We start from the raw sequence: 20,503 nt of genomic DNA on the forward strand, positions 1-20,503 counted from the left end.
AATATATAAAGAATTCACACAACTCAACAACAACCACCAAAACAACCTGATTAAAAAATGGGGAGAAAATATGAACAGACATTTTTCCAAAGAAGACAGACAGATGGCCAATAGGCACATGAAAAGATTTTCAACATCATTAACCATTAGGGAAATGCAAACCAAAATTACACTTAGATATCACATTACACCCATTAGAATGGCTACAATCACCAAGACAACAAATAACAAACATTGGAGAGGTCATAGAGAAAAGGGAACCCTCAAACACTGCTGATGGGAAGCAAACTGGTGCAGCCACTATGGAAAACAGTATGGAGATTCCTCAAAAAATTAAAAATAGAAATACCATATGACCCAGCTATCCCACTACTAGATATTTATCCAAAGAACATGAAATCAACAATTCAAAGAGACTTATGCACCCCTGTGTTCACTGCAGCATTATCCACAATAGCCAAGACATGGAAGCAACTCAAGTGCCCACAAACTGATGATTGGATAACGAAGATGTGGTGTATATATACAATGGAATACTACTCACCCACAAAAAGATAAAATCATCCTATTCACAACAACACGGATGGACGTTGAGAGTATTATGTTACACGAAATAAGCCAGACAGAGAAAGACAAACACTGTATGATTTCACTTGTATGTGGAAGATAAACACACGGACAAAGAGAACAGTTTAGTGGTTCCAGGAGCAAGGTGGTGGTGGGGGGGGGTGTAGGTACAAGGGGTAAAGGGGCACACTTACATGGTGACTGACAAATAATAATGTACAACTGAAATTTCACAGCGTTATAAACTACTATGATATCAATTTAAAAAAAATAATAGAACTCACTGACACTACATGTAAACACGCCTAAAATGTAAAAGGCAAATATTACGGAGACTTTACAAAATTGGGATATGGATCAGCATATCATTGGACATGAGTTAAGCAAAATATGCATTCTGTCAGGAATTATTCAGAATAAAATCTGCAGCTGGACTGAATTCTAATGATAGATGTTTTCTTGTGATTATGGTAAAATTTAAAGTAATCCAGCTTAATTCAATAGTAGTTTACTACTAATAATACTCAACAATATGCCAATCAAAGTTCAACTGAAAAAATTATTAGGCAAATGTTTAGTGAACTATACAACATCAATAAGTTTATTAGTACGTTTAGTCCTCACATTTTAGTAAAGTTCCTTTCTTCTGGGAATCAATACATTCTTTAAGAAAATATGAGAAGGAAATATTCAGAGTCCTGTTAGCCCCCACTGAGTAAAGACTCTCTTTAAACTCCTGCTCTCTCATGAATTTCCATTATAATTTATTCTATTCTTAAGATAGGGGAAAATCACAAAATTTAGCCAAAAACAAGAATTTAATTTAAAATTAAAAAGAGAAATTATTTGTACTGTTTGGAGTTAATTTTCTAGCACTCATTATTTGGAAGAAAAGTATCAAATTGCCAGCCTGGGGGGAAAAGACTAAACAGAGAAAGAGACTTCAATTCCCTTTACCTGCTCCAATTTGGATATTTCACTTGGTTTATCCAATTCGGGCAACCCAAAATTTACACGTAGTTATCTGAAGACAGTAAGGGACCATCTTTTACCATTTTAAATAGTTCATATCACTTAAAATGAAAGCAGTATCTTTAGAATTCCACTTCAGCTGCTATAAACTATGTTTGCACTCTTCAAAACTAACACAGACCAGTTTTCCTACCACTGGATTATGCCAACTATATTTATCAACCCAGGTCAAATGAGACCACTTCATTCAGAGGACAGGGTTCAAAGTAGGAGGTTTCTGTGATTAGTTTTGGTGGGATGGGAGAGAGAGGGGAAACGGGAAACTATCAAGGAATTCCTCATATCCTTAAATAAGAAGACAGCTATACTCAAATGAGATTAGGGCAAAAACTGTGACAGCTGTAACTGCAACTTCACTCAGGCAAATTAAGAAGAAGACTGGACCCTTTAGCAAACTCCATACGACTCCCCATTACACTCCTCTGAACTGTGCTTCTTGACATCAGTTGTCAACATCAAGCTAATATACCTCTGCAGCTATAAGACTCTAGTCTCCACTGCCTTTCTTTCGAATCAAACATTCTACAAGGAAAGCAAAGGCAAAAGGAAAAACAGCAACTAAAAATTAATTTTTTGTTCTCTTCAAACATCTCCCTCAAAATTAAAAGGAAAAAAAGGCTCAGTAATACAGTAACTTAAAAAGAAATCACTTGATAATGACATTTTATTAAGCTTTTCCCTCGTTCAGCTGCAGAAGGAAGGTTACTGCAGATCCTACACAGATTATCCAAGGTAACACAGCCTCCCACATTCACTCATCTCTTTCCCAATTCAGACTGCTATGGTTATGGAGGTCATTTATTTGAGTTATTAAGAGCTACTTCCTTTGGAGTAAATAGCACTTACCAGAAAGACTTTAACACGTTTGATATTAATGCTAACTGCTATCCATTATCCTTAATGTGAAGAGACAGTAATTCTTTATCACCCTCAACCCCACTGCTTACTCTTCCTCCCTCTTCCCCATCCCCCAAGCATACAAATACACGTAAGAAGATTTCATTAAAATCATTCAACATGGCAGAATTCAATTACCAATTGCTCAGAAGCTTAGTGGGGAAAAAAGAAACTGAAGCCAGATGCATCAGTGAAGTAAATGTTAAGAAAAGAAAGCTAGCCTGATAACAGAGACACAATTTAGATACACACCAACAACTTTTAATTTTAAAGAAATGCTTTGTGTTAAAATTTGAAGATATTTTCTTCCTCCTCCTCTTTAAAGTCCCTCAATTATCTCCTCCCATTAGAGAACTGTTATAAACTCAATTGTTAAAAACCAAAGTAAAAGCAGATGAATTTCATTAAAGAAATGGGAACCCATACATATAAAATGATGCTTTACATAAATAACTTTTGGAGAGCATCTAGTACAAATATTCCATACAGATTGGCCAGTTTCTCACCTTGAAAACTCTGGTATCAGAAACTTGGTCAAGGATATGGGGCTTCCCTCATATTGGGACATGTCTCCTCTGATTGCTAATGCTAATCTGGGGTTCGCCAGTTCGGATCCCGGGTGTGGACATGGCACCACTTGGCATGCTATGCTGTGGTAGGTGTCCCACATATAAAGTAGAGGAAGATGGGCACGGATGTTAGCTCAGGGCCAGTCTTCCTCAGCAAAAAGAGGAGGATTGGCAGCAGTTAGCTCAGGGCTAATCTTCCTCAAAAAAAAAAAGCGCCTTGTTTTGCCAAGAAATTAATTAAAATAATTAAAAGGAAGAAATTATATAGAATTAAATCTTTAAATGGGTCAAGAAGGTCTATTAAGAAGAAATCAAAAGTCATTTTTACAAAAACAAGAACATTAGTATATTAGAGGTATCTAGTAAGTGACACATCATATACTGTTTCTAAAAAGATGTCAGACCATCTTAATTTTTTAAAAAGTTTTCTTAAATAATTATCCCTATGGCCAATGTCAAAAGCAAGGATAAGTAGTTTTCATTTCAGAAAGGAAAAAGAAAATATTTTACCCAAATGGAAGAAATTTCTTTTGTAGATAGAACAAATCAAATTTTAAAGAAAAACACAAATGTTTCACTGATTCTGCATCCAAGAATAGACTATGCCTAAATATATGTAAAGCTGCTTTCCTCTATCTGTATTTCTATTGTTTTCAATTTCTTTGAACTTCATTCTTAATACAGGTTTCCTCCACTATCAAAAAGTAGAGCATTCCCATGAAAACCTTTGTAAACCAAAATGGCATAAAGCAAAAACGTGCAAAAGCATTTCGTAAAAGCAAAAATCGTCTTCTGATTTCTTTCGGTTAATGAAAGTAGGTACTAATGTAAGTCTTTTGTAAAAGCAAAGTGGTATAAAGTGAACTTCCAAAAAGCGAGGATACCTGAATTCACTGGTCTCAGGAGAGCTGACTTACAAGAGCCACAGTGTTCTTTCAGCAGTTCCATGAATCTCCCTGACAGTACCTTTTCCCAAGGTTAAATTCAGATACTTATCTTTATTATAAATAAAAACAAAGCACCAAACCACTATCGATATGAGCCCCCACCTCCACCAGTTCAGTCTACTCTGCCTTACTAGAATGTGACTAAAACTTGTAGTCTTGTCAAAAGACAAAGTGACTGTTACTGCTTAAAGAATAAAAACATATAAGGTAAATATTCTCAACTAACGGACGACAGCATTTCCTTTGTTAAGATATGTGAGGCATTTCCAGTATAACCTATGATATTTTAGGAATGTTAGGATGCTAAATGTAATAATGTAATATTATCATACAAAGGTTTTTTTAATTTGCAACAATTTTTAAATTTAATTTTTATTATTTATACCATTATAGCTGTAATTAATGAACAGCTGTCTATGAAAACATTAAGAAAGGCTAAAAAGAAATTTTAAAAACAGCCCTTAACCTAAGGCAGATATAAACCAGTCAAGAAGGGAACAGAGGGGCCAGCCCCGGGGTTTTGCTGGTTTGCATCCTGGGCACAGACACAGCACCACTCGTCAGGCCAAGCTGAGGCGGCGTCCTACATGCCACAACTAGAGGGACCCACAACTAAAATATACAACTATGTACTGGGGGGATTGGGAGAGAAAAAGCAAGAAAAAAAAAAAAAGATTGGCAAGTTGTTAGATGAGGTGCCAATCTTTAAAGAAAAAAAGGGAAAAGAAAAATGATTAAATCACATCAGAGCAACTATAAAATAGTATTAAAAAACATAAAACAATACAGTATAATTAAACATTAAGGCTGAGGAACAACATATAAAACAATAATAACAGGGTAGAAGAGTTCAACAAAGGTTACTTTTGAGCCAGAATCCTTAGGTAGTAAAACTGAAAATCCACAGGGAAAAAGACACTGTGAAGCAGAAGAGCACAGATTAGAAAACTCATAACCTGCATTCAAGGAACACTAACGCTATCATCTTGTCTAGAATAGAGCAGCGAGGCTAGTGAGTCTCTCACCTAAAAATGAGGTTAGAAATTCTTAAAGGGTTTGGTTGATGGGAGACTTGAGAGGCCAGGCTAAGGTGCTTGTGAAAGACTTTTTAACATCTATCAATGCAACTGAAATCAATAAACATTTTTTACAGAAGCAACTATGTGTAAAGTACCAAGAGAGGGTTCCCAAACTCAAGTATATGGGGGAAACAACACACGAACTATTAGCATATAATACAAAGTAAGATAGAATAAGTCCTGAAATCAAAACAGAAACAAACTCTAATGGAATTACAAAAGAGGGTATGACTCACTCCAATCATGAGGATTTAGGCAAGCTTTACAAGGCAGGGAGCAGCTGATCTGAACCTTAAAAGATAGGCAGACTTTCAAAAGAGTTTTTCTAATCCCCAAATCACTATCAGTCAAATGCTAAAATTCTGCTTTATTTAGGAGGCTTTTGTTACTGGGATTTACCTAACTTGAGTTCTTCATACAGCAATTGCTTCTGAATTGCACTGTAACACACCTCCTGATATATCCAGTACGAAAGAATGTTATAACAAGCAATTTTAATGTTCACAGAGAGGAAAAACCATTTCCTCCTTAGCTCTGTCCTCACGGCACTCGGCACAGTGACAGCTCCACAACAGGTGCTCGATACTGTCTACTGAGGACAAGCACTGATCGTTCTAAACTCTGATTTAGCCATTAGAGTGAAAATGCTTTAGAGAAAATGTTAAAGAAACTAACAACTGAATTTAACTAATATAGAGCTAAATTCTTGAGGAAGGGACACAAAGGTCGGCAAAATTAAACGCAGAACATCAAGAGAAGAGGCACTATAACAGAAAAACATGATAATAGGAAAGACTCATCAACAATATATGCCTCATTGTTTTTATCATTCACGTCCTATATTGGTGAATATCAACCGGAAGTGTAAAATAGTTTCAGTGTGAGTACGTATGAAGCATGCTAGAAATACTTTAAATAACCACTGCATAATCACATCTTAAAATAGTTACATATCTCCTAAGAAGATATTCCAAAGTTCTTGTGAGGGGCAGTGAATTTTGGTGAGTGTGACAGAAAAACTGGCTAAGTATCTGGATCAATATGGAATATCTACTATCTCCAAGGTCAATAAGGCATAATGGAGGGCATCTATCTACCTTAGCCCGGGGAGATCACTGTGTACACCGGATCAGACCAGTCAACTATGCTGTCCTCTTTCTCAGACTCCAGCAGCATTAACATAATGTACTTGCCCCCTCTTCTACAGGCAATCTTCTCTCTTGCCTTCTGTGATACTGATGAGGATTTTTAGGCTGCTTAATTTTAAAATGGCTTATGATGAGGATTTTTAGGCTGGTTAGTTTTAAAACTACAGATGAGATTCAGGCTCCAAGGAGTGGAATTTGTTTGCCCCTTTGTTGGGAAACATTTACATTTCTAAGGGAAACCTCTATCTGTGAAGATGCCTCCCTCTCTGTGCCAGGAAGAAGGGGGGATGGTCTTATCTCTAGAAGCTCTTAATCAATGCCATTGGCAAGAACTTAAGTTGGTTACTGCCTGGCAACCTCATGTAACTGACCCCCCCCCCCCCCAGCCCACACACAAATCCTCCTTTGTCTTTAGCCGAGGATAAAATTCAAGCGATGACTTCTGCCATTTACTCAATCCGGTTTGATTCTTATCTAAAAGTTGTGGGACCGCCAAATGGCCAGACCAAACGGGCACTGATACCATTTTAACTTTTTTACATATTCTTTGTCTTGTAAAGAGATAACTCACATACCTATGCCTTAAATTTAGCCCTAACCCTCAACTCGGGGCAGCAGCAGGAGCTCTGACTGCCCGTGGGTCCTGTCCCCACGCACCAGCTCTGCCTGCCCATGGGTCCTGTCCCCATGCCAGCGGGGGCAGCAGAAGCGGCGGCAGCAGAAGCTCTGACTGCCCATGGGTCCTGTCCCCATGCTATTCTATACTATTCTCTAAATAAAAGAGCACTACTGCCAGATCTTAAGAGTCTAAAGAAATCTTTCTTTCGACTCCTCAGCTCACCGACCCCGCATCAATACCATTCTCTCCTTTTTCTTTCCCACTTCAACTGGACTTCTCATTTTAGTTTCCTTTCAAGCACCACCTTCTCCTACTTTACCCAACATTTATCTCTAAATGTTGAGGATCCTAAGGGCTCAGCTCTAATTCCATGTTCTTTTGTTAACATCTTATCTCTAGATGATATCACTTATTCTTAGGGGTTTCAATATGATTTTTAAGCTCAAGTCTCCAAAATTAATTTAATTACACTAGACTTTTCTAAACTTCAAATCTGTACATCCAACTGCTTGCTCAATATCTCACAGATACCTTCACATGTTGAAAATGGACCTGTTCTTTTTCCCTGGAAAACCTGTTTATCATCACTCTCAGGGTTCTCCCACCTTATTATTTAGCATTAGCAAATATCCAGTTACTCAAGCCAGGAAGCTAGGAACCATCTCTGATTCCTTCCTCTCCTTTAGTGCCCACATTCCAATCCATGAGAAATTCCTGACCACTTTACCTAAAAAAATCCACCCTCTCTTCTGTTTCTCTTCTGAGCCTCCAAAAACCTCTATCATTAACCCTCACCTTCATTATTACTACAAGCTTCCTACTATGATGTGAGCTCCTTGGGAGGAATGATCTTGTGTGTCTTATATCATTACTATTTCTGGCACAGAAAATTGTGCAGCACAACGTAGGTATGCAATACATATTTATTGACAGATACTTTCTTTGTAACTACTCTTATTCCATTCCAATCTATTCTCAAAATATTACAAAAAAAATAATATTCTCAACATGCAAAATCAGATCCTGTCAATCTTCGACATAAAATGCTTTACAACTTGTAAAATCTAAACTTCTTATCATGGCCTATAAGGTCCTGCATGATTAATACCCACCCTTGCCTATTTTCTACCTTATTCACCATACTCTGATCCTTGAATGTGCCAAGCTGTTCCTTACCTTAGGAATTTCCTCCATTTTAAATACGGTTTCCTCCACTTTTTACATGGCTTTTTTAGATCTCATCTTAATGTCATATCTTCAGGGAGACCTTCTCTGATAGTTCTAAATTTGGTGCCTATCATCTTTCCCTCCTCCATGATCTTTCACAATACCCTGTTTATTTTCCTGTAGCACTTACCATAATTTCTGCTTACTTATTTGCTTAGTTTTATCATTATTTTTCTCCCCCATGAAACAATATACTCCAGAAGGGCAGGGAACATGTCTTTTCACTACTATATAACCAAACTTTAGCAGCAGAGCTCTACATTTAGAAAGCACTCAATAAATTTATATTGAATAAATGAAATACATCAAGTATGTGTAAAGAAAATGAGTAAAATTAAACCTAATATATGGAGGGATATAGAGTAGTCAAGGTACATCAACTCTAATAATAACAGCCATATTATCATATCATCATAGCTTTAAGATTGGGTCAAGTCTTCAGAACAATTAACTTGCTCAACTAAATTCTAATTTAAACTATGGCCTTAGGATGTCAAACAATATGGAGTACACAATAATATCTGCATTGAGAATTTAGAAATGATATAGGAAAAAGCCCAAGATATCTATCCTGTATCATTAAATTTGGTAGTAAGATGTTTTTGAAATTTATAGCTCATTCATTTTAAGGGGATGGGAAAGTCAGGGCGATTAACATTGCTAAGGAAACATAGAGTCAATGATGATTTTTTTTCTTTTTTTTAAAGATTTTATTTTTTCCTTTTTCTCCCCAAAGCCCCCCCGGTACATAGTTGTGTATTCTTCGTTGTGGGTCCTTCTAGTTGTGGGATGTGGGACGCTGCCTCAGCATGGTCTGATGAGCAGTGCCATGTCCGCGCCCAGGATTCGAACTAACGAAACACTGGGCCGCCTGCAGCGGAGCGCGCGAACTTAACCACTCGGCCACGGCGCCAGCCCCTCAATGATGATTTTTAATTAACATTTTTATTCTGAATTACAGACATAGAGAAAAGTTGCAAAAATAGTACAGAGTTCCCATATACCCCTCACTCAGCCTCCTCTAATGTTAAGAGCTTACATAACCATATCACCATAAAGATCAAAACTACAAAATTTACACTGGTACAATACTACTAACCAAAACAAAGATCTTCTTCTAATTTGAACAGTTTTTCCCTAATGTCTTTTATTTGTTCCAGGATTCAATCTAGGATCCCATATTTCATTAGCTGACATTTCTTCTAAGTTTCCTCCACTCTATCTTTAACAGCACTCAGTCTTTCCTTGTCTTTCATGATCTTGACATTTTTAAAGTGCACTGCTCAGTTATCTTGTAAAATGTCCCAGAATTTGGATTTGTCTGGTGTTTTCTCATGATTGGAATGAGGTTATGCATTTTTGGGAAAGGATAACACAGAAATGATATTTGTCTGCTTCTCAGTGCATCATATCAAGGGGTTCATGATGTTAATATGTCTTATCACTGGCAATGTTAAACTTAATCATTTTGTTAAGGTGGTGTCTGCTAGGTCTCCTCACGGAAAAGTTACAATCTTCTTTTGATAGTTAATAAACATTTTGGGGAAGATATTTTGAGACTAGGCAAGTGCTGTTATTCCTCAAATGTTTATTCACTAATTCTCACAACCATCAATAGATCTTGTCTGCAACAATTATTGCTGAGGTATTTGCTTCATGGTGATTTTTTAAAATCTATTTCCTTCTACATTTATTAATTAGAAATCTTCCATACGAAAGAGTTGTCCTTACTCCCCTTTTACTTCTGTGTTTGATTATTATCAGCATGGACTCATGGATACTTATTTCATTCTATGTATTAACTCAAGTATTATCATTATTGATTTTTTTACTCAAATTGTTTTAGCATGGGACATTAGGAGCTCCTTCAGGTTGGCTCCTATGCTCTTTCCACAGTCCCCCAATCTTTTTGTTGAACACTTTCCTACTTTCCGGAACCACAAGGTTGTTGAGGCTCACCATGTATTTCCCCTGCCCCAGCCTGGAATCAACCACTTCTCCAAGATGCCTTGGTTCATTTTATCGGAGAAAGGCATATAGAAACCAAAATCTGGGTGTGAAGTACGCTTATTGCTTCTAAGCCCTCATAACAGACAGACTTAGGAAATATACGCAAGTATATATGCATATATACACATTGATATCTCTATGTCTATCTGCATATAAATTAAATACCATGAGTTCATCCTAGTATCTGATTCCAGTCGAACACTACAGCGTTCAAGTCTTCCCAATACTTTACTTGTTTGCAACTTCTTTCTCAAACAATGAAAACTCAGCCCTCATTATCTACAATATATTTCTTTATTTGTTGAATTCTAGTATACGTATAAAGTGGTTTCAGAATGGCTAACTTATCTTCTGTGAGAAACACATTTACTACTAGATTACAATATTCATGTACAGGTTTTTTTTTGTCTCTAGCATTACAGTGTTCAGTCAATAAAATGTCTTCCAAAGATATTGAGGAGAGTTCCCTTCTTCTCTACCTTTCTGAGGGTGATTACCTTATTCATTTATAAAACAAGTTCATCTGTTAGTATTTCTGTCCTTTGTGGGGTTCCACCCTACATCTTGATTGGTTTTATTTAGTTTTTTAGAGTATGTGAGGGGTAGGTGAAACATTACTACAGTTCTAAGAGTCAGAGCTATACAAAGACATATGCTAAGAAAAGTGTGACTTTCTCCCCAATCCCATTTCCCCCTTCTTTCTATTCCTCTCCCAACCACTCCTGTAGAAAACTGGTCTCTCTATTTCTGGCTTATCCTTTCTGCTTTCTTTTCCAAAAAAAGATCAGATATGTGTGTATTTTCTTCTTTTCCCTGCTTTTTCCTCCAATTCCCCCCAGTACATAGTTGTATATTTTAGTTGTGGGTCCTTCCAGTTATGGCATGTGGGACGCCACCTCAGCATGGCCTAACGAGTGGTGCCATGTCTGTGCGCAGGATCTGAACCTGGGAAACCCTGGGCCGCTGAAGTGGAGCGAGAGAACTTAACCACTCAGCCACAGGGCTGGCCCTGTGTATTTTCTTATAAGAAGAATAGCCTACTATAGATAGTATTTTGTGCTTTTTTTTTTTTCCTTTTTCACTTAACGGGATATCCAGAAACCACTCCCTATCAGTTCACTAGAGATCTTCCTCATTCTTTTTTAAAGCTGCTAGTCTCCAATGTGTGGATGTACCATAATGAATTCAAGTACTCTCCTACCTACGGGCAATTGAGTTGTCTCTGATATTTTGCAATTACCAACAAGACTGCAAATAACCTTGTGTATATGTATTTTTATATTATTGAAGATGTATCTTCAGATAAAGCTAGACAATGGCTAGCTGGGTCACTAAGTAACTGCATACGTATAGGATAATTATAACCCACATAAAAAAATCGCTTTTGAGACTTAATGATTTTTAAGAGTGTAAAGGGACTTCTGAAACCAAAAAGTTTGAGACTAGTTAATACAGATCATAGAAATAACTGTCCAAAACACAACGGTACAAATAGGATACAGTCAAGTGGCAATGTGATATCTTAAGACAGGGTATTCACAACTAAGGCCATGATAAACAACAGCAATGTTTAGAGTCTGTGGGATTCCCTGTATTCTTTCCGTTTTGGGGTATCATTTTTATTTCATATCTAAGGAATTTGTTTAATCTCTTCAGAACACTTTTGATGTGTTGAGCCAAGAACAAAGAATAAAGTAACAACTTATTTCCAAACCCACTTTCTGCCAAAAAAGAATACTTTTAGTTCCATCTGAAGTACCCAAAAAATTGGAAAGAAATGAAGCTACTTTTAAAAAATACTTTCAAGATAAAACATGGGATTTTTAATTTAAAAAAATAACGGTACAGTAAGGATAATAAATGTGCAAATGCTAGATGCAACTATCCTCACTCTGGAAAACCTCACACTGGATGCTGAACAAAAGAAGTCACTAAAGAAAAATGATTCTACTTACATAAATCAAAAATATGCAAAACTAATCCATACTTTGTATTTAAAATACACACAGGTTGTAAAGAAAAGAAATAAAAAACACAATGATGATTTCCTCCCGTGGAAGTAAGGAAATAATGATTGGGAAGGAATATACATATGATTTCTGGGATGCCAGTAATATTCTAACTCCTGAGACAATCACTTTCTATGTATTGTTTACATTGCATGTGTATGTACTTTTTAAAATGTATTTTATTCTTCAGAATAAAGGTAAATAAAAAAGTAGTACTACTGCTTTCTGGGCAAACTGTACCTCCTCCCAGGAAGCGTGCAGCCACGATGGACTCAACGCCATAGCGGGCAGCCACTGAACAGCAAAAGACGGAAACGAACCTTCTAGACTAAACCAAGTTTCACTCTTCAAGAACAAAAGAAAACACGTGCAGTGTTTATTAACACGAATAGTAGAATCAATCTTTGGAAGCCAAGGAGGCATCTGATAAAGATTAAATATTTATTACTCATCTTCAAAACATTAAATTTCTTTTTAACATAATAAAGAACATATTTTAATTCTAGAATTATTATTATGCCTATTGTGAAAATACTAAAATAATTCCTTCCCTTACTTCTCCTATTTCACAAAAACATCAACAGATGGACCCAAATCTATATTCAAAAATTCAAAACACAAACAAAAATTTCAGGTAAAAACTTTTTTTTAATACAAATCTTCAATTAATGGCTTTTCTACTATTCTATCCCCCATGAATTCTACTATTAGCCATTTCTCCAAAGACCCCTAGCTTCTTTTAGTGGGAAATCACACTTAGAGATCACAATATGGGTGCTACAGATACTCACTACCACTGGGTTGTCATGTGCAATAACATAGTTAAATAAGCAGCAGAGGTAGTTAGTAGAAGAAAGAAGATCAGATCCAAAGTATTCTATTTGTAGTCCAGTGCTCTTTATACTATATTTGAATGAATTACATCCATGTGTATCTTGCATATGGCCATCAGCAATCGTTTTTCATAACTTTAATATCTATCACTTACTGAGACACCTTGGAAAAGTCACTCATCCACTCTAAATTAGTTTTCTCTACATGTAGTATTTAATAAATAATCTGACTCACTTATCTCTTGATTGTATAAAGAGGAAATGACAGGTTACATATGAAAGTACTTTTGGTGCTATCATAACAACTGACAGAAGATTAGAAGGGCATCTTTCAGTTTACAAAGATAGACTAGTAGTAGAAAACTTCAAACGGTGAGGGGTGGAACAAGACAAATTAAACAATTAACGGCATAACACAAAGAAGGGCATATACATCTTTCCTTATAAATCTTCCTATAATTAAAAGTTACGTGATCCTAGTTAAGAAATGAGTTTGAATTGAAATCCTAGAAATACGTGAATTATTCAATAAAGTATAAAGATGCCAACTCAAACTTGTAAGCAGTGAAATAGTTTCCTATAAACAGTCTAGTGAAATTGTTAGCAATGAAGAAAAAATAAGACTCTCACCAGACAAAATATCCTAAAATAATTTTTTTTAATTTTTTTTGTGAGGAAGATTCACCCTGAGCTAACATCTCTTGCCAATCTTCCTCTTTCATTTTTTGGGGTGTTTATGCTCGAGGAAGATTAGCCCTGAGCTAACACCTGTGCTAATCTTTCCTCTACTTTGTATGTAGGATGCCTCCACAGCATGGCTGATGAGTGGAGTAGGTCCAGATCTGGGATCCAAACCTGCGAACCCAGGCCACCAAAGCAGAGGGCATGAAACTTTAACCACCAGCCCAGGGGGTCGGCCCCCAAACCTAAAATAATTTAAATTAAGAAGTAAAGGTAGGGGCTGGCCCCGTGGCTGAGTGGTTGAGTTCACACGCTCTGCTTTGGCAGCCTGGGGTTCCGTGGTTCGGGTCCTGGGTGTGGACATGGCACCACTCATCAGGTCATGCCAAGGCAGTGTCCCACATAGCACAACCAGAAGGACTCACAACTAGAATATACAACTATGTACTGGGGGGCGTTGCAGAGAAGGGGAAAAACAAAGAAAAAGATTGGCAACAGATGTTAGCTCAGTGTCAATCCTAAAAAGAAAAAAAGAAGTAAAGGGAAAAAATGAAAGCCCAGAATAACTTTAAAATATTTATAGGTACAGTCATGCACCACATAACGACCATTCATTCGGTCAACAACAGACTGCCTATATAATGGTGGTCTCATAAAACTGGTACCCTATAGCCTAAGTGTGTAGTAGGCTATACCATCTAGGTCTGTGTTAAGTACACTCTATGATGTTTGCACAATGATGAAATTGCCTAATGATGCACTTCTCAGAATGCATCCCTGTCATTTAGTGATGCAAAATTGTAAATATTTATATGTTCTCAAAATGGGGATAAACTAACCAAAGAATCCAAGAAAAAAAGCCACCATGGAAGAGAGAGAAATTTGAATTACATTAACAAACAAATGAAAATTTAAGAGAAGAAAAAATACTCAGTCTTATTGGTAATCAGAGAAACATAAATTAAAACAAAAATTAAATATTTTCTCCACATCAGATTGGCACTAAAAAATAAAAAATGAGAAAGAGAAAATTGACAGTATCAACTGTTATTGGCAAGAATGAGGGAAAACTGGTATGCTGCTTTTTTCAAAAGTTGGTGCATTTGAGAAAATTTACACTATTTCTATAAAGAATATGTATTTTATAAACAATAAAAGTTATATAAAAGAGGAATGAAAAAAGGAATTAAAAAGCCGAATTTTTATGTCTGAAATGAATTTGTTGTAAAGCCTAAAAATGGCTTCTACATAACAGATGATAACTCCTCCAAATCTCTCCAGTAAAGATTTCATGATTATGCAGTTGTGGCATAAACACTCTATCATACCCAGTTAGAAGCTGTAACGAGAGAAAAACAACCTGGCAGTGGCTTAGTGGTCTTAGTGGGAGTTTCAGAGATTTCCAGCAAGTTAATGGTATTCTTCTTGAAAACTTAAACCTTCATTCTGACACATTAGAGATCCAGGAAGTCTCGGTTAAAATCATGGCTGAGCTACTTAGAAAGCCGTGTGCATTTGGGTAAGAAATTCAACTTCTCTATTTCCTCATTTGTAAAATGTGCACAAAACCATCTGCCCCACTGCACTACTGTGAAGGTCAGAGACAATGAGTGACCAGGGCCTAGTTTCCAGAACTGGGCACATAATTGGCGCTTACCATGTGGTCACTGCTGCTATTGTTACTGAGCCTGGTTTAACTTACTCTGTGAATAATTAGGTTTTACATACCAATTATCACTTCATTTAGGTAAAAAAGTACTGTATAAATGGCCTGTATGATTGTGAAGTATTCTCTCTAAACTGAGTTTTCTTGGTTTTTTGGGGTTTTTTTGAAGAAGATTAGCCCTGAGCTAACATCTGCTGCCAATCCTCCTCTTTTTGCTGAGGAAGAGTGGGGCCCTGAGCTAACATCCGAGCCCATCTTCCTCTACTTTATATGTGGGACGCCTACCACAGCATGGCTTGCCAAGCGGTGCCATGTCTTGCACCCAGGATCCGAACCGGCGAACCCTGGGCCGCCAAAGCGGAACGTGCGCACTTAACCTCTGCGCCACCAGGCCGGCCCCTAAATTGAGTTTTTAAAAAGGAAGGAAAGAAAGAGAGAGGAAAGAAAGGTGGGGAAAAAAGGGAAAGAAAGAACGGAACCCAGAAGGAAGTGAAACAGACACAAACCAAGATTAGCAATGCACTTTAATGAAGGAAAATGGCAAAGTTATGCTGACCACCTGAACCTCAACAGAACCCACGCAGTAAACTGACTGTGAACTTACCAATTAAATGCGATCAACTTGAAGCCAGATGAACTTTCTCCTATGCTGAAGAGTCCTCACAAAGCTGTGGAATAAAACTTGCCTTTTCTATTTAAAGCCATTCCTTTATTGCTAAATAGTTGGCCTGAGAGGAAGGCAGCAAGCAGGGTTAGAAAGAGAAAAAAGAGGAGGAGAAAGATGAAGAGAAAAACAACATGCAGCCATGGATCAAACTTCTTCACCCGACCCTTCCAGGTTCTCCTTGCATTCTAACCTGTAGCTGCTGGGAGCTGTCATTGAGATTGTCCTCCCTTCGTCGAGCCTCCTCTAGCATCTGTGCACTCTTCTTCTTTTCCACCTGTTCCTTGTGCTTCAGATTGGCTACTTTCTTATTCTGGTCTTTCACTTGCCTATTGATAAGGAGGAGAAAAATCAAGCCATTCATATATATGCATAGAAAAGAAAATATTTATTTACAGACTTACACCACTAACACCAAGGAACAGCTGGAAACCAACAAAGAATTCCTGCTTTGAAATTTTCCCAACACTTTCAAATTCTTTCCTACCACTGGGAGCAAATTATTAACAGTGATGCTTCAGGAACACATACTTCAGCATGTACTTTACGAAGCAGAATGAAATCATAAAACAAAAGAAAGCTATGTGATAGTTTGAAATGAGAAGAAAAAGAAACCAATTCAGAGATTTATGTTGGAAGTATGCAAACAAGTCTCCTGACATCAATGCTATAAAATAGCAGAATGGCTGATTAAGAAAGGTTTTGTAATTCAACTCTAATTTTACTATTATTAAATATTGCAAACTTTCAAAAGGCTGTATATAATATATATGTGTATGAAAATAATGATACAAACATCTGGGAACCCAACTTAAGCAAGAGAACATTATATTTACTTCTGAAACGTCCTATCCTACTCCACTGCCTCCAAACTTAGACAAAAATAACCTATATCATAATTTGGGGTTTAAAATCCCCTTGCTTTTATTACAGTTTTCCTACACACATGGATCCTTCATTTAGTTTGCATGTTTTTGAAATTTATATATAAAGTTATTAATAAACTATTTTTTCTTTGCAATGTATGTTTTGAGAATCATACTGATCAATGACTGTAATGTATTTTTTCATCCCCTCCATTTTCACTGCAGTGTAAAATAATATACAACAACTGTTTTAACCCATTCCCAAGGTGATGGACAATTGGGTTGCTTCCGTTTTTCTTACTATTGCAAACAATGCTGCTGGGTACATTCTGATATCCCTGTGCAGGTTTCTCCGAGGTAGAGGCCTAGAAACTAAACTGCTAGGCCACTTAGTAGGTACACTTTCAACTTAACTAATCATTTCCAAGAAGCTGTATAAATTTATACTTTCTCATTAGTAATGCATAACAGTGCCTGCCACACTTCTACACATCCACGAATACTTGGTACTATCAGACTTTCTAAGTTTTACTAACCTGGTAGATATAAATATCTCATTGAGTTTTAAAATGCATGTTCCTGACTACTGAGGCTGAACATCTTTTCACATAGTATTTGGCAATTCATGTTTCCACTTCTTTGAAATAACTATTCATGTGTTTTGCTCATTTTTCAATTAGGATATCTTTTTCTTAATGATATAAGTATTCTTCAATATATTCTGGATAATAATCTTTGACCTGTTATATAAATATTTTCTTTCAATCTATGAATTATTTCTTTTTTTTTTTGAAAGAAGCTTTCTTTCTTTTTTCTTTTTTTTTAAGATTCGCACCTGAGCTAACAACTTGCCAATCTTTTTCTCCCCAAATCCCCCCAGTAGACAGTTGTGTATTTTTAGTTGTGGGTCCTTCTAGTTGTGGCATGTGGGACGCCACCTCAACGTGGCCTGACGAGTGGTACCATGTCCGCGCCCAGGATCCGAACCGGCGAAACCCTGGGAGACCAAAGCAGAGCGCAGGAACTTAACCACTCGGCCATGGGGCCGGCCCTTGAATTATTTCTTTGATTGATTTATGATATGTTATCATTTATAAAATTAAAAAATTGTAATTGTTTCGATTGTATCAATCTTCTTTATGGTTTGCAACTTTTGACTTTTTCATGAAATCTTCCCCATTCCAAGTTCATAAAGACATTCCCCTAAAAATTTTGTTAACTTTGTCTTTCACAGTGAAGTCACTAATCTACCTGTAATTAATGTTGTGTATGGTATGAGGTAAAGCTATAATTTCATTTTTGGGGTATGGTATGAGGTAAGAATAAAATTTGACTTTTTACATATATTGATAATTAATTGTCCCAGCAGTACTTAACAACGCAACACTACTTCCGTCACATACAAAGTTTCTATATACCTGTGTGCCTGTTTTATGGCTCTCTACTCTGGTATCTTCGTATATTTCTATCCAAATCTATACTACTTTCATTACTATACCTTTATAAGGAGTCTCAATAGTGTCTGGTAAGGAAAGCCTGCCTACCTTGTTCTTCTTCAGGACTGTTGTGGCAATTCTTGGCTCTTTACACATCCCACATAAATTTCAGAACCAGCCTGTCAAGTTCTACTAAAATAACCAACCAACAACCACAGCAACCAAAACTCAAGAGCAGCCTATTGGGATTCTGATTGAAATTGCACTGAAGTTTTTATATCAATTTGGGAAGAAGTGACACTTTCATGCTCTTGAATCTTTCAACGCATTAACAATGGCATATCTTTCCATTTATTTAGTTCTCCTTAAACAGCTTTCAACAAAGTTTTATAATTTCCTCGATAAAAGACTTGCATTTATTTTATTCCTAGGTACCTTATATGTTTTGTCGTCATTTTAAATTCCACATATCATGTCATTACACACAGTTCCTTACACAAAGTACTCTAGAAAAAGTACTGTTTCAACAATGTAAATATTATCAACAAAATTAACAATCATTCCTTGTCATCATCTAATATCCAGTCCATATTCAAATTTTCCCAGTTGTCTCAAAAAAAAATTTTTTTCACAGTGGTTTGTTTGAATCAGAATCCTACAAAGGTCCACAGCATTGTGTTTGCTCATTACGTACTTCCAGTCCCTATTAATCTAGAGAAAAGTCCCTCACCTCCTCCCCTGTTCCCTTCTTCAATGGCACGGACTTGTTAAAGAAGCTGAGACAGCTGTTCTGTAAAATGATTCACATTTTGGAACGCCTGTTTGCTTCTTTATGTATCATTTAACTTGTTTTTTTATTTCCTGCTTTTTCTTTTTTTGAATACTGAAAGTTAGCTTTAAAGACTTGAGCAGATTCAGTTTCAACTTCTGAGGTCAGAATACCAGGTAACAGCGTTGTATACTTCATATTGTCTCACAACAGAAAGCATAAAATGTCTGGTTTTCATTCATCAGTGAATTAAGGTAGTGACAGCCTGGCTTCTTATGAGTGTAAAGTTCACCTTTCATCAACGTTTCATCTAATGGTACCATGCACTGATGAACTTTTCCTGAATAAATTATTTCAATGGTATACTTTTTAAATTAAATTTTATAATGCTTTCTTGTTGGCATGTAGACATGCACTTGATTTCTGTATATGGATTTTATATCTGGCAAACTTGGTAAATGCTCCTGCTATTTCTAATAATTTCTCCGCAAATTCTTTTCAGTTTTCTACGTAGACAGTTGTATGATACATAATGATTTTTTTCAATCTTTACACTCTCTTGTTTTTCTTGTCTTATTGAACCTGCTAGAAGTTCCAGAACCATAATGAAAACAAGTAACGAGAGTGGGTATCTTTCTCTTTCTCCTGATTCTAAAGGAAATGCTTTTTACACTTCACGATTGACTCAGGTATTTGCTAGTTTTTTCTGTAGAAACTTTTTATCTATTCCTTGTCTGCTGAAAGTTGCTGTTGTTTTAGTTGTGAATGAGTGAATGTTCAATTTATTGACATGCTTTTGAGATTTCCTAATGTTTAAACCAATTTTTTCATGAGATAAACCCTATTTTGTATTTTGCATCATATTTACTGGTATAAATTTCCTTATTTCCTTCCAGCTCAACTATACATTTATAAAATTAATGAAAACATTTGGCATTTTTATTGTTTTGTGTAACGAAGATTTGCTAGAGACTATAGTTAATGATATTGTCAGAAACAAAGCCGTGCAAACCTCTCTTAAGGTTTTGAAAGCACACATTCTCTTTTGGGTGATTTGGATATGATTCTACCTATAGGCCGTGAAAACCTTTTGTAATAATTTCTAAATGATTCTTCAACATAGAATGTTAATTATGAGAAATTATTCAAAATTAAATAGTAAATTAATGACATAGATGGTAAGATAAAAACTCATTCTCTGATGGAAGTGTACACTGATAAGATATCCAAAAGTCACATTTCAGATCTTTACTTTCTGCCGTCTTGAATATCCACAGAAAGATACAGTCACAGAGAATATAATAAAATCAGTTACCACTAAAAAAAAAAATGGAAGTAATATCTATATTTGAGTCTCCTCACTCCATGATTTCTGTGCTAATATCTCTATTTTTATTAATCTGATATCATTCATATCAACTAAAGGAAAAAACAGATTGGGATCTTTGCATTAGAAAGACAAAGAAATGGAACAAAGTTTTGTT

General features: G+C 36.2%; 1 protein-coding gene across 22 annotated transcripts in view; it reads right to left on the bottom strand.

Moving 5' to 3' along the window:
- ERC1 (ELKS/RAB6-interacting/CAST family member 1) overlaps window positions 1-20,503 on the bottom strand; it is a 516,642-nt gene that overhangs the window by 278,891 nt on the left and 217,248 nt on the right. For all 22 annotated transcript variants that reach the window (XR_011540237.1, XR_011540234.1, XR_011540233.1 and 19 more), the window contains one exon: window positions 16,142-16,277. Coding sequence is in view for 15 of the 22 variants with exons in the window: in XM_070620439.1 (XP_070476540.1) it covers window positions 16,142-16,277 (136 nt within the window). In the remaining 7 variants the exon portion in view is untranslated. The remainder of the gene's footprint in view (window positions 1-16,141; window positions 16,278-20,503) is intronic.

The sequence above is a fragment of the Equus przewalskii genome, chromosome 5 (genome assembly GCF_037783145.1).
Source record: "Equus przewalskii isolate Varuska chromosome 5, EquPr2, whole genome shotgun sequence".
Classification (NCBI taxonomy): Eukaryota; Metazoa; Chordata; class Mammalia; order Perissodactyla; family Equidae; genus Equus; species Equus przewalskii.